This window comes from Empidonax traillii, unplaced genomic scaffold, assembly GCF_003031625.1.
Source record: "Empidonax traillii isolate 1590-97213 ecotype Southwest subspecies unplaced genomic scaffold, ASM303162v1 scaffold205:size1172791, whole genome shotgun sequence".
NCBI lineage: Eukaryota > Metazoa > Chordata > Aves > Passeriformes > Tyrannidae > Empidonax > Empidonax traillii.
The window spans coordinates 266,423-289,818 of NW_020955398.1; the positions used below are offsets into that span (position 1 = coordinate 266,423).

Genomic DNA, 23,396 nt, shown 5'->3' on the forward strand with positions numbered 1-23,396 from the left:
ACAATCTTCCTTCTTCACATCCACTTTTTGATGCTATAACTTCTCTTTACATAAATCATTTCCCACATACAGATTTGCAAGATAGTAAACTTGCAAAGTCTCTTTCTTTGCTCAACATGTCTTTCTAATATCAGACACATTTTTCCCCTTCTCTTCTCCCTTCCTTTAGATATGTGTCTCCAAACATAAGGTCCAACTATTTTCAAAATCCTCAGTACACAGTTTAGCATAGGAGTTGCCCAAGTGAACGATGAAGTTTTTTCCACTTTCAAGTTTTGATAAATCTTTTCTAGTTAAACCTACCAAATTAAAGGGACACCTGTTTTATAGTTCTCAGCAGCAGTGAGCAAAGCACAGCACTCCCCTTATGCTTATACACTCACATTTGAGATTACTTCAAAGACTTCTTCCTTTGACCTCACGGAGTACTGAGTACAAGATACAGCATGCCTGAAACAGCTGATACACCCTTTCAACAACTAAATAGTTATTGCAGATAATTAAACAGGTGTAAGAGAAGGGCAGGTCTGGTATCGGCCTTTTCAAATCTCTAGATTAATCTCAACATAACCAGTGCAACTGATGTCAAATCTGCAACTGAGTCCCAGATTGTCTTTCTCCTTCCTTTAACAGCTTATAATATGCTGACAGAACAGCTACCAGAGCTCATCTTCTAAATCACTGATCAGCAACCGGGCATTTCAATCTAAGCTTTCATTGCTTATAATGATTGAAATAAATTTGTGAAGTATTTTTAAGGAGTTCAACATCTGTTAGAATTGTATATATTAAAAGGGATGAAAATATGAACACGTCTGTATCAGTCACTGAATCAGACATAGTGTGATTTAGAATTAACAATGGATTTTCATTCTCTGCTTCTTTTACTAAGTGCTTTGATGGATAAGAGGATAGTCTCACTAAAAGACACGCAGAACTTTTATATATCAAGAAGTCATCAAATCTGCAATAGAAGCTTGTTTTGAGAATTTTTCCCTAATTTCCAGAAACCAGCTTAAAAAAGAAATTATTGAAGAACAGGTTCTCTGTTGACAGAGTAATAGTAAGATTCCCAACTTCAAACAAACTACCAAAACTCTACTAGAATTACATACATAAATAAATGGTTACTTGGGCTGGTAATCCCTCTAAGTGTGTGTGGTTGCTGGGCTGGTGTGGGAAGGCTGCCAACAGATGACAATTTAAGAGTTGATGATTTCCATGGCCTTTTTATCCCCCTCATTACAAAACAGTTAGAGCACACAGACTGTTGAACAATATGCCTTATTTTATTTTTTTAAAGAAATGTGGTGTACAAAACACCCATCAAAGCTTAAAATTTGTTACAGAACTGCATGCATGGGGACTTCAGAGCTATACACCTACACTTCCACAATAGTTCTTCCACATCATATGCATGGAAGAAATGGGTCTGAAAATCGACCAAGGAAACCAAGATTTCTCTAGGAAATCTCTTTGTTACAAGTCTTCCACAAACAAAATAAAAATTTGAGTCAGACAAGCCTACAGGAACCTCTGCATTCTCTGTTCCTGCACATCCACAGTGCACCTTTACAAGCCAGCACTGAAGCAATATTCAAGATGACCAAAAAGGGTTTCTAGATTGCTTCCTTAGTGAAGATAAATCTTCATTAAAGACTGGCTGGTTATTCAAATCTTGCTGGGAGAAATTAGATTGCCTTTATCAACCTTAGCTACACAGTAAAGCTCTTTCATTTGAGTGCCTCTTGACATGCCTTTTACCACAGGCTATATACCAGGTTAATCAACTGAAAATAGTTTGCTGAACTAGCAGAAAAACAACTCAGTAAAACAGCTTCATCTCCAAAAAGAGACAGATTATTCTGGCACTGATTTTATCTGAATGTGTGTTTTGGTCCTCACTGATAGGAAGTGAGATCAGAAGCTTCTGCCACCTTAGCCAGTCTTGGCTGGCAAACATTCCCCTGCCTTAAAAAGCACACTGGGACAGTTTTCTACTTTGTTCTCACATCTTTCAGGACTTGTCCCTCTGAAGGAGGGCTGTCTGTGTTCTCGTTGTCAATGCTTGCATGAAGTCTTCGGAGTTATTATGACAACTCTTCTCTGAGCTACTCTCAGGACAAGAAAAGATGAGCTCTTATCTTCATTGGAGATTTCCTCGGAAAGAATTTAGACCTAGGATAAAGTCTTAAGTGGCTTCACTATTATATGCTCATACAACTGTGATCTTGTAGGTGGATTACAAGATGGAGCTCCATGCGTCAGTTCCTGTAAAGTTTACAAGCGTAAACCTCTAATGATTCAAGATCTCTTTTTAATCAAGGTTTTAACAACCTGTCCTCTTAAAAGAAGCAATTCTTCTGATTCTCTCTGAGAGGCAACAAAGAATGAAAGAGAGAGAAAGGAGATGCCAGCTTTCCCTTTCTTGCAATATGAGAAGCAGCAGGACAGGACAGTTGGTTAAACTGCGACAATAAACTCAGCATTCCTAATAGAGAGCAATTCTTACCATATATGGGCTGTGAGCTCACTGTTAAAGGGAAATAGGTACATTTGTATGGGATATCACAATCACCCATAATTCACCTACCAGGAAATATTTTTAAGAAGTTGATAAAATTCCTATTTATTCCTAAGTCAAGCTTGATCAGAAATCCATCACCATATAGCAGTTTCTGCTCACATCTGCCTTCTTTGGAGTCTTTGAAGTATCCAACAGAGATCACTTGCACAGGTTGTGCAATGTGTAAGATAAAACTAGTGTCTGACTTGATAGATCATCTAAACCAAATCTTAAAAAACAAAACAAAACAAAACAAAACAACCAACTCAAAACAACTTAAATGTTAAATCTTGAGGAAATTCTAAATCAAATACGTGCAAAAAAATACAAAATATTTTTCCCTAAATAGCAAAGATGTGACCCCTGCATAGCAATGTGGCAAACGGTGAATATTTTCAAAGTGTGAGCCATTCAGTTTCTCATAAATAAAACTGAATAAGCTTACATATGCATGTTTATAGCGATGACTCCCATAAATACATTGAAATACTAAGATGCATATGATGGGAACATATGTTATCTGAGACCAGGTTAAAGATGTCACTGAAGCAGTATTTGAGTTAAGCTTTTATTGCTATAAAAGGCAAAAAAAGGGAAGGAAGAGCCTTAAGGATTTATAAATTTTAATGAAAAGAAAAGAAAGCATAAGGAAGAAGAACAGCTCCATACTCAGACTTAGTGCTAAAATGTACATTATCAGCAGTATGGCCAATGCTCAGCTTAGAGCCTACTAAATTGGAGGAGTGAAGGAGAAATACTTACTGGTACTCTTCTGAAGTACAGTATGACACCACATTCCTCTCAGTAGCTATGTAAGTGTTGCTACTTGAATTCTGGGGAACGCTACCTTCTCTGGTCAAGTTTCCTCTTGCTCACCTTTGTCTCACTTGAGGCTACACTTCTTCAGAGCAGACTGGTCATGACTGCACTGTACTGTACCTATTTCTACATCCCCTTCAGTACCAAAGTGCTCTAATGGTCTCAGACTTATTCATCGCCTTTTTTTTTTTTTTTAATGTTTCCATCTCATTTCAATGAGTCTAAAATAATGCTAAAACCCTGTGGTAGCTTCCTACCAAAGTAAAGTTACTGCCACCTGAAACTAGATGTGCCACAGGTTCCGATAGAACGAGGTGAAAACATCTTTTGGGTTGGGGTTCAGCTAGGTACTTAACCCAAAGACAATCTAGGAGCAAGTTGTTATCTGGGTTTAGAGCCCAGGAAGGACAAGGCAGTTTACTTATATGACACCTACCAGTAACCAAGATGTTTCCAGTTCTGTATATATTTTAGTCTTAAAAAATGCTTACCTTTTCTGAATAGTTCTTGAAGGCTCTCTGCACTTTGATTCAAAATAGCCCATATTTCCTCTTCTTGCAGTGGTCCCCCCCGAACCTCCAGAGCCTCTGCCAGTGACACATGCATGTTACCTGGGAAATGAAACAGACTGATTTAAGACTACATAAGAGGTATCTTCTCCTTGTATGCACTATTCAAGTAGTAATAGCTCATTTTCAATTCTCAGTCACAAAAATTCTCTAACATTAATAGCACCCATCAAATATAAATAATACAAAACATTCACCATGATGACAAAGAACTTTGATCACATGCAATTATGAAGAAATAAAACTTGGGTTAAGACAAAAACCATCCATATTAATATTGTAGGCTCTAAATCAATAAACTAAACATGCTGGCATTAGTCCATATGCTATGGGCAAGAGTTTGCTCTGTTTGTAAAAATGACTGACTGATTAGTAGTTACTGATTCATTAATAAATCCGCTTTTAACACTATTTTCACAGGTTTAAGCTGTTGTTAGGAATATATTTTCACAGGGTGAGTTTGTTATTTCTCAAAAGCTCCAAAGATGCTGCTGAAAATCAAAAAGACAGTCCCATAAGCAATGCTAATTGCCTGGAGATCAGTAACTGGTATCAACAGCTTTACATGACCCAACGGTACTACTGGAGGCTCCTCCCTCTTCCTTTAAATCTCCAGCCAGAGCCTTCCTATCAGCATTCAATCCTGGCTCAGATGTACACTCATGGATATTCACCTAATAATTTGCTGACTAGCTATATTTAGTCTCCCAACTGTTTAGGCAGTTTCATGCCTTCCATGTGTATTTACTTACAGATAACCAGGTTTATACATGTGATGGCAAAACAGAAGGCTGAATATGCTGAAGAAACTTGCTGAAGTACTACACAGAGCCTTTTCAGCTACAATTCCTAACTACAGTATTGAAAAATTACATATTGCTGGCTGCTTTTCAGCACAGCTTATTTTCCCCTTATTTCACAACTTGCCAGTTTTAAGCATTCAATTATTCTGCCTATTTCCTAAGCCAGATCTATTTGCAACAATCAGTGTTCAAAAGTCATCACCAAAAGATAATGGAAGAAAAAGCAGATCCAGACTACATTTAAAAGAAAGATGAAACCTGAATTCCCAAAGAGAAAAATAAATAAGCTATTCAAAATGGAAAAGTCTGTATGGAAAACCCATACAAACTTCTAATAAATGGATGGAAAATCAGAGATAAATGTGTTTCTAGTCAGCATGAGATTCAGATACACCTGGCACAGAGTAAGTATCTAGTCTATCATCTGTCCCAGGGAATTCTGTGATTTCATGGCATGGTCTCAAATTTCAGCACATCTAGAATCAAACTATCTGGATTATTCAGATTAAAAGATCTCATCTTCTCCTAGGGACTAAAAATACATGAATTGCAAATTAAAACTAATTGCAGTTATGTCAGCAGCTATACAGTTGTAGAACATTTCATTTCCATCTGAAATATATAGTGTCATTTAAAACATGTATTTAAACTCCTATGTATAAGAACTTCGAGAAACAAAGCTGGGTCAAAAGACTAAGAACAGCAACTTCTTGAAATGCAGGAAAGAGAAGACAGAACAAACACGAGTTATCTCTGTTAGGCATAAACTTTTAGCTGATTTCAATTTAGCAAAAAAGAGGCAATCCAAGGAGAGAGGGTGAGCAGATTTCAGGAAAGCATACAGAATTCAAAACTGCAAGTAAAACAAAGACTCTTCTCTTATACAAACAGTAAAAGCGAGTCTGTTTCAAACATCCAAAGATGCTGCTGGCAGTCCCTGTGTTTTTCAGTGTTTCAGGTTGACTGGCAAAGAAATCTAGATGCACTGTCAGAGTTCTAATGGACTCTTAGACATGTTCCAACAGGCCATTTTTCTTGCAATGTTCCTCTCCCTGCTGGAATCCAGTGCCTTGCTTCTTTCACTCCTTGTAATGAGAATGGACAGATTAAAGAACACTGAAAGGTCACCAAGGATGATTTCACTTCCCTTTTCCTTGGGACAGTGTTACGATGGCATCTTAGTATGAAGCCAAACCAACACTTTGCTGGAAAGCAGATGGGGAGGCTTACAAAGTGAAGGCCATCCTGTTTCTGTACCTTGCTTCATAAGGTGAGAAGTCCAGATGCAGTCATGGTCAGGAGGTACATCAAAGGGTTAGATGGTGATATGAACTCCATGTGAACTGTTAGAGCATGGATTACCCATACACCCAAAAATCACGCTTGACCACAGCCACTGAACATCCAAACAGGGACATTCACATAGTAGAGCACAACACAGTGTCGGAAGACAGTGGACAAATGAAAACGGTTAACAATGGAGATGCACAGATGTGAACATGGAGAGTTGCTTTCTCTGGGACAGAATTTACTCCCAGACCACACAGGAACACTGTTTTTACAGGAAAGAAATCGTGTCATGTGGAGGCAGCTTTTACACTCCAGGACAAGAGAGTAAATTCAGGTGTAAATCATTTGCATCAACAAGTTCTGAGTGTGATTTCTCACCCTTCATACTATTGAGCCCTAAGCCATGGAGGCAGCACAGTTACAGGAAAAAAAATGCCACTTAAGCCAGAGGCCTCTCCCATATCTCAGATACTTCCTTTAAAAAGCCTGTCTGCCTCATGAGGAGCAGCTGACAGCTTCTCCCTATAAGACAGACAACTCACACTCCCCGATGAGTGGGATTGGTACTTCTGTCTCTTGCCTGTAAGTCAAGCTCAGTAACCCGTGTTAAGAGCACAACACCCATGGAATACGCTGACAGTGCCAACACGGCACGAGGCAGCCTCCCACTTGCTCTGTTGCACATTTCCAAGACATATACTTTTTCCCTAAAACTTGCAAAGTCTCCAAAAGACTTTTTAATTATTTATGTAGGCAAAACAGAAGTTAAATGCTTAAAATGCTCATTTCCTGCAATAACCACCATTTTTCCTTACACATTTTAAAATTGAAATTGAAGGCCTCTAACAGCAACCAAGAATAAGGAAAATTTTAATGGCCTATTCTTTCCAAATTTTATTGAACAGTTGCCAGACAGAGTATTAAGAAGCTATTGCTAAAACTATGATTAATAAAGATTTTAATAGGGGTCATTTTTGTCAAAAAGTTTCTAAAACCAGACTGAAAGTCAAAAGATTACACTGTTTCAACTTAACGGATGCTTGACAACTTTGTGCTTTGGTATCAGTAACACATATCCCTTGCCTTTTTCCTTACCTTGTGCATCAACATTTGTCCTCACATTGTAACTTCAGACTACAAACTTTCAGTCAAAAGCTATGTTTTAACAATATCAGCTAACCGAAATGCCTGCAATACTCCATATTTGATATCTCATCAGAATATGCTGCCAAGAAACATGGAGAGAGCAGTGGCTCTAGGCACACATTTAGGTGTTTTAGATATGCTAGAGGTACTGGAAAAAAAACATCTAGAATATAAAAACAGTTAGAATCTCTGGATAATCGCATAAAATGATCTGGTATTCATTTTTATCCTTCAACAAAATTTAAAACAGAGAAGAGATAGCAAGAAGGCTCTATATACATTCAAAATACTTTCTGTGGTGAAAAAAAACCACCTTATTTCTTCCATATAAAATATTGATACCTGACTTTATCTATTCCAAATACAGGCAATATTGCCCTTTTGCTCCACAGGTATACTTAGGCAAAAAGTGGCAGCTTCCAAGGAACAGTTTTCTCTTTGCAGGTAAGCCAAGAGCCCCTTCTTGGTCTCTCCTCTGTAGATATTGATGCCTGAAGAAGAAGTACATTTAACAAGACAAGTCTGCCCAAGAGAGCCTCTTAAAATTCACCTTTCTTAGGCCATGATTAGCTGCTTGAAAACAAAACACTGACACTTTCACTCAGCACTCATTGAGCGTGAAGTGTTTTCTAAAAGTACTCAACATGCACAAGTCTCAGTGACACTGAACTGGAGCTAGATCCGAACAGTTTTGAAAGTCTGGTCTCTCCCCTTTCAGCATCTAAGTATCTTAAGTCATTACCATGTCCTCTAATTTCAGAATCCTGACATCTATCCCATTTATTTACATTGACCCATATCTTACACCCCCAAACAAGACCTGGACTACATCTACCAATTACTTTATCCCCAATAATAATCTTGCTGAAACTGCACTTAAGTGTGGAACCCTGAAGACAAGTTAGAAAGCTTGCACTTCAGTAGTCTTTGAAACCTTGTTTTCAAATACACATATAAAATGTGGTTTCCTATACCTGCAGGTCTAATTTGCATAGACTGCCCAGAAAATAAGGCATTATTTGCAAATAGACAAGTCAAGCATGCAATCAAGGCACACATACAAGCTAATAAAGTCAACTGTGTTTAAAGAAATTTTTTTTTCTCAAGTTAATTACTGCACATTATTCTCAATTACTCTCTTGAAGGATAAGGAAACAAACCCTTGTGTCATAACTATTTTTTCATTTGTCCTGTAGATGCAAAGAGGGGGCAAAACCCCCTACAAGATCCAAATCCCATCTCCCACCTCTTTTTTTAAGTCTCTAAAGATGTGCCAGAAATCAGGAGAACCAAAGTTTTTGTGAAATAACACATTTTCATGGTGCTTTTTATTCAACCTGCTACTTGACGATAATATTATCTTAACACTATTCCTTTCTCCTTCATTTTGAAGAGGTCAGCAGAGATTAGTATTACAATCCAAGTACTTTTGCCCTCCCCCCACTGTGGAAGAGATTAGCTTCTTCCACCCACATTTTTCCTTCAATGTTCTCTTTTTCTCTCCTGCCGGCAGACAGGATGAAATGTCAGCAAAACAGTCTCATGCTCCTGGGCAAATCCTCTAACTATAATCAAGAAAATTTCTTTAAAACTGCATTTCCTCTGCAAACTGATAGCTTGCTGGTTGAGCTCAGACCTCCTAAGTAAGGAATAGAATCTAGCTCAAATTTGTGGTAAAACACAAAGAATGTGAGGACGCTCCCAGAAATATGAATTTGAGCATACACAGATGAACAGATGAGAAGTTAGCATTTCTCCTTCCAAAGCCTTAAATCAGTCTTATATTCCCATATTCGTAAGACAGAAGAATGTGACATACTGAGAATCTTGGCTCGCACCTCAAGGACAAGCAGTGTTTATTTTACTCAAAAAGTGCTTGCCTTCTTTCCTGGAAGGTGGAAAGAAATCAGCTTTTGGCATTGGACTGAACTCAAAATGGAAGACAAGCAAGGGTTAGTGCTGACTCCCTCCCTTGCTCTTCTGTCTCTCTATCACCAGAACCAGATAAACTTGTTTATCTGAAGCTTCATGTAAGGCAAACTAGTAAATCCAGTCCAAAATGTATACAATGATCGTGAAAGTCATGTCTTCTACGCAACTGTAGAATGCTTTTTTATACATGAGGGTAGCTGATGTTTCACATTTGATATTAAAATTTTATTCAGAAGAGTATATAATTATCACTACAAAGTAAGCTTAATCCACATAAATCACAGCATGACTCTTGTATCCCTCTCTTTGTTTAATTGTCGGTGTAAGATTCTTGGGTAACTCCTTTATTTTGTTGTTGATCTGCTCCACCTCGGAGAGGCATGTCTCCTTGATACATTTCTCATACTTGCAACTTTCATTTTAATTGCTAAGTAGGAACAGAGTACTTGTGATTAAGGCAAGCTTTAGAAATTAGAAGCAAAAATTTCAGGTCTACAAACTAGCTTGGCAATAGTAACAATTTTCAAATAGTAGATGAACCAATACCATCCTTATTCACATGAATTCACAGATGAAACTCTTTTATTGGCCTGAAATAATCAGAAGCAAAACATATTTTACTATTGACAACATAACTCCATTATGGCGTGATGATGTACTATCAGATAAATGGCACTAAGAATGGCACCTCCAGCTTTAGTCCAGCAGTTATTCCATTGTTGCATGCAAGAGCTACACATTCCTCAAACGGTATAGAAAGGTCATGACTGAAGTCTGTCCTTACTAACTTCCAGCTCTCAGCACAGCTGAAGAAGGAATGAAATCTATTGTCAGGGGAGCAGAAATAGTAGCAGGTACGTGATTTAAATACATGGAGTCACTAGGAAGCATTATTTTAAGTCAGTAAGTACTACTTCCCACCATCTGTGGCATTCTAAAGCTATCTACAAATAAGACACTTGGGTACTGGTGAGCAAGTCAAATAAGCAGTGGCAATTGTACAGTGACTGCTTTTTCATTCACTACAATATTACTTTCTTTATAATCAATCCACAATGTTTGAGAAGAATAATGCTCAAATATTTAACGCCAAGATATAAATTGCCACAGACCAGAAATTCAGTGACTCTACAAGTACGTTCCACTGATTTAACAGGTACTAATACAGTCAGTACTAAACAACAGATAACTTCACTAATGGATAAACTTACTCCAGAGTAGATTTTGAAAAGCTTAGTTTAAGGCCTCTTCTGTGGTAATGAAGTGATACAACTTTTAATACATTAGATAAATTCTCTAGTACAGAAAGGTTCACATTCTGTCATGTTAATTCTTTCAGTCTCAGTAACACAGAAAGGTATTTTGCTTGATAAATGCCTCTTCTTGGTAGGATAGCCCCTTGCGGTAAAGTAATATCCAGTGTAATGAAGGCAGCACAACTGGATAAGCAAGAAATTAATCCAAGACAGTAAGAGTTCTCAATTTTCTTCAGTGTGGCACTAGAAAGTCTTTCAGATATGTCTAGAAATACTAGCTTAATGTGTTAATACTGGGGGGGGGGGGGGAGTGTAGAAATCATTAATACCCACCAACCTTACTAATAAAGAAAAGTGTTAGGTTTGTAGTATATTTGTAACTTAGAAGTCAAAATACTCTTAACAAGTATAAAGACTGCCCTACCATATGTTACTTCAAAGCCAGATTTTGAATGTATATATTCATATCCAATCCTTCAGCAAAGGGCTTTTGGTGAGGCTAACTTGGGGTTTGAGATTTCTTCCTCATGGGGAAGAAAGGTGGATCTGAGCAAAACAATCTTTGTCAGCCTCCTATGTTTGACTAGCAGACATTTTGGAAAAGGAAATTAGCAGAAGAGATATCTCTCCATGGCACCCAAGCAGTTTCTCCACAGTTAGAACAACCTCATGTATGGCACTTGAGAAAACACACTTGTTTCAGAAACAGTTCTGTTGTGTTCTTAGTTTGAAAGCAGCACCCTTACACACTGAACACAAGAAAGCAAGCTGCTAGCAGTGAGCACGACTTCTGTACTCAACCAAAATACATGTGTGGTATTCAGAGCACAGTTCATACTAACAGCTACTTTGTACATCCTGCCTGGGAAGGAAACAATACTCAATAACAGAAATAAAACTGGCTGAGTAACAGCACCAAGTTTGAAAATGACATTCACCTGCATCTGGTTCCTCCAGCACTGCTTTACCTTAGGTGTATACAGGTAAAGAAGCTGCATTACTACAATGCAAGAATTTTTGTTTAAGTACGCATTTAGTTTAATACAGAAGCTAACAAACCCCCACATGGATCACCCCATTTAGCAATATTCCTACTATTAAACACTTGCATGTTTGTTTGGTTTTCACCATGAAAACTAAAATAAAAAATAAAATAATAAAAGTTAGTACCTAGCCAATATTGTCTTCAGCTAATCAGTTGCTGCAAACAGTCTAATGGCTTTCTTACCCAATGCCCTAGACTGAACTACATCTTCATGCACATTTTTTCTGCTTGTGACTTGGTGGAAACAGTTGATGAGAGTCCAAATAATTACTGGTGGAGATAGACCATCACCCAAATAACAGCATCTCAGACATGATCCTAAATGATGGTTTAGTTTCTGGTAATTGTCAGCCCTACAACTGGGGAAGAAGTATTCTCAAACTTCAGGATGCCTGAAGGCACTATCCATCAGGAGGGTCTATTGTGCACCATTTCTGCAGTCTTCGATGCTCAGAAAAGTAATACTTCCAACTCCTTAGAAATACAGACTTATGTAAGCAACTACATACGCTCTATAACACAGACAACACAGAAACAGAAAGTGCAGTAGAAAAAAAGTGTTGCCTGCTAGGTTAGGATTTTTTTTTTCCATTTCTGGAGAAAAAAATAAAAGAGATATGGCATAAGGAACAGAACATTGCAAGGTCTGCAGATAGATGACACCATGGATATCTTATCTGTGAACTCACCTGTCTGGGTGTAAAACTATTATTCACACAAGTGATGACTAATTCTTATTGTGAAAGTCTGAATTTCTATCCGGAGAAACAGACAAGATGGAACATAGGCCTACATTTCAGCTGTCAATAAGTGTACACACAAGAAAAGCTATGTCTTCAGGACCAAGGCATAAGATGCTCTGCTTATCCGTAACTTGAAATACAAGCTAATTCAAGCACAGTAGCAAATTATCAAGAGTACTGCAGTTTCTTCACTCTTCTGTAGCAGGAAAAGAAAAAAAAGTAATTTTGCTCTCAGAAAGCTTTCCTCTACTCAGACATGGTAATACAAGATGTAAGATTTATACTTTTTATATGCACCAAACATAACCTAAATTGTCTACAGTATATTATCCTCTTATTAGGTGCGAAAATCTTCACAAAGATTTACACTAAAACAACTTAAGCGGGGGAAGTCAGTGACTAACTTTATAAAGCAACTTCATACACTTCCAATGGAGAACCAACTTCCACAGAACTCTCTCTCCATAACTGAGATAGCTGATTGCACTCTATTTCTCATATTGACACCCAATTAGGACACATGGACACTCTGAGGAAATGGCAGAGCTGTGAACAGGCAGCTGGCTGGATTTGGCTTGTCCATGGAACAACAAGCAACAAGCTGCTGCCTCAAATGAGGGCAACCTGATTCTAAGGAAATGAGAACCACTGGCAAGTGAGTTTACATACCTGGCTCTCTAAACTTTCCATTGGCCTTCAGGAAGGATGTGCTCACTCTTTGATAAAGAGTGTGTAGTGTCCCCACACATATACATATACACATGCATGTATTATGTTACCACCCATCTATATAAAATGTGTATGCTCATTTGTGTGCATGCATATATTTCATATAGACCAAACAAGTCCCTTTTGTTTTAAGTTTCTGCTGAAGGACAGGATAAAAACCCCAAAGGACAAATGGACTTGTAAAAAACCCTGAAGGACAAACGACCAGAGAGCACTGACCTATTTTGGAAAGTCAGCAGGAACTACCTGAAAGCCTTGTTAGAGGGTCCCTAAAGCCTATTAAAGGTTTTGGCCAAGGGAGATTTAAATAAGATTCTGTAAGCATTTGTAAAAAACAGATGGGGTACCAGCAGATGGGCTGCAACTCTAATAACAGACCTCCATCTGTCCAGAAACCAGCTCTTCACTCTACAGGTGTGGTACTGCAAGTATAACAAGTCTCAAAGGGTAGAAGTATTTCCTGAGAAGCACTTCAATGGCATCCATCATCTCTTTATACCCCTGTCCTCATAAGAGACTTCACAGCAAGTTCTTCTCTCCATAAGTGACTAACATTCCAGAGAAAAAGTAACCTATTTAACTGCTGCTTCTTGAAAGCACTTAACTGCTGCTCAAGTAATATAAAAGATGTTTCCCTTTCCTGAAGTGATGCTGAGCTGAAGATAAGGTGGTTGGAAATTCATTAACATCGTCCTTGACAGGATACATCTCATTTTTTTTCACCCAGTAACTAAGAATGTCATTTAGGTGATCTAGCAGTAAGGTCCAGACATAAACTATATGAAAAAGTATTTGTTGAAATCATTAACAAAAAAACCCCAACTGGATAATACAGAAGATAACAAAGCTGAGTCACACAGTGCAAACATGGTGAATTCTTCTTCTGCCTAACACCTGCTTGTCCCAAGCACAGAAGCTGTGACAACTAAGGTGATCATTTATCCTCTCAGACTTCAGATCCCTTCTTTCTGCACTTCCCTCCATACTCACACATACAGGTATTAATTTAAGACTAAAGCTGTGTGTGTTCTCTGCATACACACTCTCAACCAGTAACCAGTTTGTAGGACACACAAAAATCTGCGAGAGCACAGAAAACATGCCATGTACACTTCCATGCTGTGAAACAGATCCATTGCCCAGAAAACAGAAGACAAGCTTTATAGGAAGGATATTATTCCTTACTGGTTCATTATAGGATAGGATTTCCCAAAATTCTCAGTCATCTGCTTCTGGTATTTTCATACTGCAGTGTTTCTCAAATTCTCTAACGTCTCTGTTAAATGTATCATTATCAAGGTCTCTAAGCACATTACTTGCCACCATCTTGCAGCTATTGAAAAAATACTGTTGGTTTTTTTTAAAGCAGATTTTCTTTATCCAACTATCCATAGCTGATCCATTTCCTTCAACTGATAACACACATCAAAATCTACCTATTGTTTGCCCACTAAACTCTTTAGATGTGGTGTAGACCAAGTATTGAGAACAGTACAGCCTCTATGACAATTATCACCGACTAATTTAGCAGCATGTATAGAGATAGCTATCAGTTCAAAGATTCCACACAAAACATGAAGATTTTTGGTCCTGGATGCTTGCTTTTTAAATAAGCTCTTTATGGAGGCCAAAACCTTCCCAAGCAGCTTATACAATCTTGTTTAAATCCTGCAATTAGGAGGGTTTAGCTCCAGATTAATTAGTAGACAAAGCCACTTGAAGACTTGGAATGCCTATGGTTAGGAAATCATGATCTTGCTCCAAAACATGAGTTGACACAGCACATATGGCTTTGTACCAAAATCATACAAGTTAATCAGAACCTGACCAGTTAACCTGAGTCCCTCAGCCTGTCACTCTGCTCACCACACTTGAGAAAAATATATAATTATAGACTGCAGGATTCAGTATGTGTTTACATGTGAACAATTGTTAAATTGACTATACTACCCCTTGAACAAATTTCTAACACACACCCAATTTATGATTCATCTTAAATTCAGTGGTTACACATAATTTATTCAGTCCTACAGCCATGATATTTTCCATGTCTTAACTGCCCGCAAAGGTGATGTGATTATTAGTCCTTTTCCTGTTAGATGGGAAAGCATGCCATTTCTCTTCCACAAAAGATTCATCTACCTGTTACTGCTGCCCAGCCTTGAATGCTTACTAAACTTTTGGCTTCTGAGCCAAGAATGGAATTTGGAGTGTAAGAAAGACCCTCACCACAACGAACATAAGCTTCAGTATCAGTTGATAACAACACGAAAAGTCTGCGAGAGTGATTTATACCACTCCTCAGCAGACCTTCCGCACAAAACAGACTTCCTGATCTATAGTAAAGACAGACAGATAGCCCACGATGTAAGACTTGATTTAACTTCATACACCAGAATGGAGAAAGAACTCCATCTGATAATTATCATTCTTATAGCACTCCATAATGTTTTGGTACTCAGAGAGATTACAGGACAGGACAAGCTAAGGAAGATGGCATTGCCAACAAAACAGGAAAAACAAGCTAGCAGCAACTCTTCCCATGACATAACACCAAGCCTGCTATCACCAAAAAAATAAAGAGTTCAGAGAAGTTTTGCTTTGTCTGGATGATAAACATTCATATTAGTAGAGGACAGAATAAAGAACCATATTACACATTTGGGTTGCACAACAAAGGCAAACTAGCAGAAACTTTTCCTTTACAGGCCTAGAAACTACGAGAGAAAAGCGAGTCACAGCATCATCCCTCTTAACAACATTCCTATGAATAGTAATGGAAAGCCAGACAGACTGAAGACATACACAGATAATGCCCAGGTACAAATTATCTTTGCTGTACTGGAACAGAACCAAGCAGGTGGTCATATTAATCTATGAACCCACTGCCCTAGTGAGGGATTAAGTGAAAGAAGAATAGAAGGATAATATAACAGCACTCCAATCTTTTACTGATGCAGGGGGACCACAGGGAGTTAGACCAGTTAAAGAAGGTATCAAATTTTGCTGCCTTCTTATTAATTTGATAATTTCATGTACAACAGCTTGACTCTGTAACAGTTATTTCATGGAGATCCAAGAAAACACTAACTGCAACCACCTAAAACAAACTGAAACACCAAACCAACACAACAAAAAAAAAATTTCCCCCCTTCAAAACCCGAGAGCTCAAGTCTTATACAACACAGTCTGCAAACAATACACCAACTTTCATACTTTACATGCCTGCCTAGAACTTTTAAAAGAATTTGAATTTTCTTCCAGTCCTGAGCATAGTACTTCAATTTTAGTCTTGTAAACTTAAAAAAATGGGCATAGTTTAAAAAAATATACTATTTTCATTTTCACTATATAAATGACTTACACTTCTAAGAGAAAGTTCTGCTTTCATGAAAAAAAAAAATCACAAATCTGTGTCAGAAAAGAGATGGGCAGAACCTCTTCAACTCTTATTCCCATCTTCCATTGCTAAATAAACACTTTGGAAAAGATGTGAAAGAGATTATTTGCTGACACAGCACATGGAAAATTCATAAATGCAATGCTTCAAACAACACTCGGGCAGTAATCTGTAACAGATTTCAAAACTTTTGAATGTTTCATAAATAGTTAAAAACATTCTCAAACTTGATCCATGTTGTTTCACTACCATGCACTCCCTATAAACTTTGCTTACAAAATACTGAATTTGAATGATAGTTTATCAAACTGAACCTGTTGTACTGGTTTACCTCATCCTGCATACACACTTACCTGAGAAAAAGGAGTACTAACAATCAGTGAGAAGCATCAAGTGTTCACCACTTACAGAAATACCCAGTTTAGTATTGAGAAATGAGGCCAGGAGAAACAAAAAGAAAGGAGGGAAGGAACAAAATTCTTCAGTCTTGAGATTTAAATCTCAGAGACAGGAGAATGTAATGTGTTCTTAGTCCACAGTGGGAAGAGCTATCCACAGATTCCTCACTGTGCAGAAGCACAGAAGCTGGAACCAGGACCTCATCAGACAGTTGAGAGAGAGAACAGAAAGAAAGTATACTTGCACTAAAGCATATATATACTGTTCCAGCCAAGGAAGAAACACGAAACTTAGAGATAAAGTAGCAGTTAGGAGCACTGGTAACTTTCACACAAGAAAAATAAATTAAAGAATTATTATAGAGGCTAAGCTGGCAAAACTAAGGCATCCTGTGGATCATTACTAATCCACTACAGAATAAAAGCATTTTTTCCTCAAATAATTGTTTTGAGTGCTTTTATGATTTGGTTTTACACTACTGGCTGTTTTTCATCCTCATATCTAGAAGCTGAATATTACACCAGTCATTTAGGGGGAAATAAATGCATAGAACCATTCACAGGCTGCACTTTAAAAGGTATAGATTAAAATTCTGAGCTTTGGTAAAAAAATTAACTGAAGGCTAGGTTAGCTGGCAGGTTGGTTTTTTTTTTTTAGTGATCATCTACAATAATTATTTCTGTAAAAGCAGCTGTAAGACTTTGCCCTTATTTTACACCACCGGTCTACAACAGGGGGGAAGGAAGGAGAAGGAAACCCAAACTTTCCCCATCCAGAAGTCTCATACAATTTACAGTTGATCTATATACCCAAGAGCCTGTTAGTCACTAATTAGAGCTTTTGTCACACAGAAAAATTTGAGTTCCACAAATTCTTTGAAAACAGTTTAAAGACATTATACCTTGGGGTTCCAAAATTATTATAAAAAGCAATTGCTCTTATAAGATGCATATTACTTCTTAACACAACCACTGTGTTTTGTTGTTTGCTGGTAGTTTTTTTTGACCGGCATTTATAGCCTGTCATTGAAAATACATCATAAGCGTTGAAATGAATGCTGTGCACATAAAAAGTAAACATATATGTGTGTGTATATATATATATAAATTATCAGAGTCTAGACAGGCAGTAGTTTCTCTTCCATTTTTCTAAAACCACTGAAGAGGGAAGCAGAACAAACTGATTTTGCATCAGCAGCAGACTTCCCAACCAGGAGTTCATATTATGGTGAATAGTTAAATTCTGTGATCTTCAGTTCTTTAATATTCTCAAAGCAAAGACAATGGGTGGGAAAGAATCAGTGACAATTAATGTGTCTATCAAAGAGTTCTGTTTATGTCAAGCACAAAAAATATTTTTTGTAACATTGCAAACTATATTCTGCACTGTGCAAGCACCAGGGAAATTTCACATACTACATTAAATTCAATTTGCTGATCCTTTTCTGCTCTCTAATACTGAATAGTTAAAGACAAAAATTCTACCAGTATCTGACAATATGACAAAACTAATGCCTTGGCATTGAAAAAGGCTCTTCTTAACCTATTTCAGTATGCAAGGCCAAGAAGCACGCACAGCACACCAGCAACATGCTGGTATCAACAGAGCACAGTCTGATGTTGAGGCAAGCAAGAACAAAAATAATGTCTCTTATCACTGCAGAATGTCCTTCACTTCTTAAGCAACATGTTTCTCATCTGCAGAAGTAATCCAACTACTTATGCCTCCACAAGTTGATTTTCGACATGCTTTTTCATGTGATAGCATTTAGAATGACTATTACTTATATAATCCCTATTACTGTTTTATCAAGTACTTTATTTTCACTTTCCTCCTCAATAACAACTAATACGACAACTGAAACTTCGTGGTATCACCAAGATGTTCTTGTCTTTCTCCTCTCTCCCTGAGCAACCGTTTTAACTCTAGAGTTGCATTAATGAAAATTAATTCCCTTCATTACTTGACCATCCACCATTTAATCCCTCCATAGTAGTCCGAAGAAAAGGGAATAAAGATTCCATGACAGAAAAGATGAAAGAACAAGCAAGGGACTTCAGCTTGAACCAGATAGCATTTACATTTCATCAGCTACGTGGAAACTTCTCCCTTCTTCTAGGTTTTTCTCTGAACAGGAAGTCAGTTCATGTGGACACACATAAACTTCAGATGTAGAACACAAAAGATTTCTTAACAGGCAGTTGGTTTTTTTGTTTGTTTGCGGGGGGGGTTGTGTGTGTTTTTGTTGTTTTTAAAAAAAGGGTTAAACAAGTTCTCAGTTTGGAAGAGCTTCCCACTTCTTTTGGTATTTAGAAACCTAAGCAATGTTTGATACAAGAAGTAGTGTACTTGTATCAGGCTTCCTCTCCAATCCCCTCTCCTGGCAATCAGCAGTTTACTGAGTTCCTGAGCTAACGGTTAGAGCTGCACAGTCAAATCTAATAGTCACCTGTCTAATCCCTTTCTGAACACATTTACACTTTCACCCCACATGACATTTTGCTCCAGTGTAACGTAGATGCAATTAAGCAGTTCACAAAAAGTATTTTCTTTTGTTTGCTGCGAAGACAGTAACTTATTTCTCAAATTTCCCTAGAGAAGAACACATTGAATGAAGGATGCAGTCGTCTCAAAGTCGCCTGACTTTTATCAACCATGAGTAAATGTCTGCAGCTACCAAAAATAACAGAAAATGTTTTCTTCCAACAAATCCAATCAATCTTCCAGCATACTAAATATTTTCTCAGCTGAAAACACTGCATGCAAATAAAATATTACTAAAACATCTTTAGGATTTTCCTTAGTATTTTGTGACTAAACAACAAAAAGTAGGCTTAAGGTTTTCTTCCTTTACCTAGCGTATTCTCAAATACACAGAGGACAGAACTCCAGGAAAAACTGTTCTTACTGAAACAGTTTGCCAATAGATTAAAACAAACGTTAGTGCTAATGTGATACAATGGTATCAAAAATACTCTGAAAACAAACAAGAATTTAAAAAAAAAAAAGAAACCCACATAATTTTTAGAATGCATCACACTTCTCAAACACTCAAGTCTTGTACTCATCATGGTGAGCACACACATTTAAATTTGACATAAAGGAGCTTTACACAGGTATTTCAGTAATTCAGTTCTATGTGTTAGCCCACGTGCTTAAAGCTCCACGCTGATTGGGCTGTTCCATCCATGCGATAACCTCACTGCAAAGCCACTCAATAAATGAGTCCATATAGCTGATGAAACAAATTTTCAGCACTGCCAGCTAGCAAATCTTCATAATCAGATAATCTTCAAATTCTTTATTAAGGTCATTCAAGGGATTCAGTAACAGGCAAAATGAAAAATTAAGCTGTACAAAATGTAAAGTTCTTGAATATGAGCTTGTTTTACTAAGCATGTATATTTGTCAGATAAATAGTATCAGAAGAAACCTCTTTCAGGAAATCTAAGTCTAAAGTTTTGACATTTCCTCAAAAATTTCTTACAGTTCTTATTAAATGGATCATTATAGCAGAATTCCCAGGCAGATTTCTTATTTTCAGAGTCGAATAGCCTTACAAATAAAGGGGTAAGAAGGCAAACAGTTCTAAAAACCCTACAAAAACGCAAGAAAAAAACCCAAATAAAATACCACAAAACACATCAGATAACTATTAACCCTTGAAGGCCTTAAATATGACCACTAAGCTGGGAATACCAAAAGTACTTGCAGCTTTGAAGGTCTGAAAATTCATACCTTTATGAGGAAGAAACCTCTGAGCACAGAGGCCTCAACCACCAGGTCATGAGATGGCATTCTAGTAAAACCCATAAACCTGAACTAGAGGGAACTAAAGGTATCCCAGCACACCTTGAATAAGCCCAACCTTTTTTTTTCCCCTCCCTTCACTTCTCCACCTTTTTTTTTTTTTGCCCAAACTGTTTGCTCTGCCAAAAAATATGATTTTCTAACACCATTTTCACAAGCTAGACCTTACAGGTCCAAGTTTTCCAGGTGCTGTGTAGGTATTCTAGCTACCTTGTAAAATAATTCCTTCCTTTTTCAGATACAAGCCATTTAACAGCTCACAACTGCTACTCCTGTGCAGAACAGTTTCTTCATTTACAGATATACAGATATATGCCGCATTGTCTATTTTAATGTTACCTACCAATAAGGATGTCAACAGCATGCATATTCCACTTGCATCCTACTCAAATTTCCAGTGAAGTTAGCAGAGAGATCCTCATCGTTCTTCAGGGTGTATCAATTCAGATGCCAAACACCAGCATGCAAAAACGTCAACATTATTTTTATGGAAAAATATCATCAAAATCATAGTTTTCCCTAGACTGCAACTTTTTTACATATTTCAGTGGATTCATTAGATGTGCTGTTATTTATTGCTGCCACTTTTTGTACAATTTTCTAGCATTGATTAATAAGCTGAATTTTTCTTCAAGTGTTTCTGAAGCTCTCTCTCAAATGGTTAAGAGGAAATTCCTTCAAATGCAGGGCCACTGGTCTAAGAACAGAGAAAAGATGATTGAAGATACACAAAACCTCTAAAAGACAGAATCTATGAAGGATGGACATCTCTATTCTCCTTTAAGATAAAGATAAATCCTTTACTGAAAAGTGCAGAGGGAGCATATGGGCAAATAAATTTCTGATTAATGCATGCATTTAGGCAGTACTCTCTTATTTCCTAAATGTCAAAGTAATGTGAAAAAGTCCAATTTTGAGACTAACAGAAGATGAAAGCAAGCCAGCTTCAGAAGAACAAACAAAAAATACACCTCAATCACTGAAAAATAGTTAAAACACACTAAGGCACTTGAAAGAAATATCATAAGAAAATCTATGAAGGAGAAAGTAGTATCTATCACCTGTTGAAACATCCCATTTAAGGAAGTTACACAGTCTTTAATTAGGCTGCTGGAGGGATAACTCCCCATAAACCTAACAACACAATTGTCCAGTCAGCGAAGTAAACTGCAGAGATGTCTCTCAAAGTAACACGTGTGCTGTTACTCACTGACATTAAAAAGCAAAGAATTAAAGCAGCACTTGTACAGCCATATCAACCATTTGCTTGCCTGGGATTCAAACTCCCACATTAATTCATTGAAGGCAAATACAACTTTGCCTTGACTTGGAAAAAGAGAGCTATTATTTCACTGACCATAATCCTAAGCATTAGGAGGGGATTTTCCACTTACTAATTTTACAGCAAGGATACTAAAAGGCAAAACTCCCGCTCCATTTCCCTTCTTAAAGCTTTGATTTTGCTGAAACACTAAATCAGGTGAAGAGAGAAATGGCCAAAATCAGTAATAATATACTATTGCACTTGATGAATTATGGTGAGAGAAGAAAAATGAGCAAGATGCTTTACAGCACTGATACTCTGATGAGGAAACTAGGTAGAAAAGTTATATAAAGTTTGACTATCTATGTATGGTTAAAATTCCAAATGCTCCACTTTTTTGCCCCTCTATTGCTCAAGGCAATATGCAAGTCCAAATCTTTCATGATTTAAACCAGGCATGACTTTGCTAGGAAGCACTTTTTCTAACAGCTGAAGTTTCAAACTTTAATTTAGCTCTCTGTTTAGTCCATGTAGTCTTGTAAAATTACAATATATAGAAGTGGTTAGCAGCAAAAGTTAACAGTCCCATCAAGGAAGATGGCATACATTTAACACCAAATAAGGTTGCTTACAAGTTCGAGATTTTGTGGTTACTATTTCCACAGAAATGTTCTACAGGGTCTCTGAAAAACTGCTTTGCAACAGACATAGTTTTATGAGTCAAGCCCCATTACCTTTCCCTGGTGACCTTAAGAAAGCCCTGGAACCACCTGCATCATGGGTTCATTGGGGTGGTTTTTTATCTCCCCTATCTAGCCATTCAGGTCTATATGAAAATTTGAAAACACTGTAAAATATAAACACATCACTGAGATGGATGCTAAAGAAATTAACATTAAAAAGGAAAAAATCCTCATCAGAAACATGAAGTTAATCACTGGGAACCAATTCCCCTGTACAAACAGGGAGCTGCAAATGAGACTGTCTATAACCCCTGAGATGATGAGATAAGCCACGTTCTGTCCATACTCAGTAATAACTTAGAAAACCTTTGCACTCAGTTCCTCAGGTTTTTTCTCTACCAGGTTTTGAGGGCGTGCCCACCACATGAGTGCAACACTGGCTATTACATGAATAAAAATAAAGATAGACTATAGGATAGACACCAGACTCAGAGAAGCTGACATCTCCAAGCATGTAACTTTACTATAAAAGTAATTTTCACTAACAAACCTTTATGACTTTCAACGTCTACTCTAAAATAGCATTTTAAGTTGACAAAAAAATGCAACAATTTGCAATACACTGGCATAACTATGCTATTACAATGAACTAATGTGGTCAGTTTTATACAGCACACAGCACAGTGCTAGGATTCCAATACACGAGGACATCCTGGAATGTGAAGGAAGACTACAGTCACCTGGCTGCTGGAGAACATCAGCTGCACCTATATGCATATACAGATGAAGCCAAAATAGCTTTTACAGCTGTTTGGAAACTGGAATATGAAACACAGGAGAACCCAGTATTTCCACTGATTTATCCAGTTAGAGTTTAGCATTCATTATGATGAAAAGCACATTCTGCCTTCAAAAAATGAGGTATTTGTACAATCTAACAAC

The 23,396-nt window shown here is 37.4% G+C and overlaps 1 protein-coding gene across 1 annotated transcript in view; it reads right to left on the minus strand.

The window, feature by feature from the left end:
- The window catches only part of PTPN13 (protein tyrosine phosphatase, non-receptor type 13), a 122,956-nt gene that overhangs the window by 94,843 nt on the left and 4,717 nt on the right, over window positions 1-23,396 (minus strand). Inside the window, exon 2 of the mRNA XM_027887270.1 lies at window positions 3,877-3,996. Coding sequence (XP_027743071.1) covers window positions 3,877-3,991 — 115 coding nt within the window. The 5' untranslated portion in view covers window positions 3,992-3,996. The remainder of the gene's footprint in view (window positions 1-3,876; window positions 3,997-23,396) is intronic.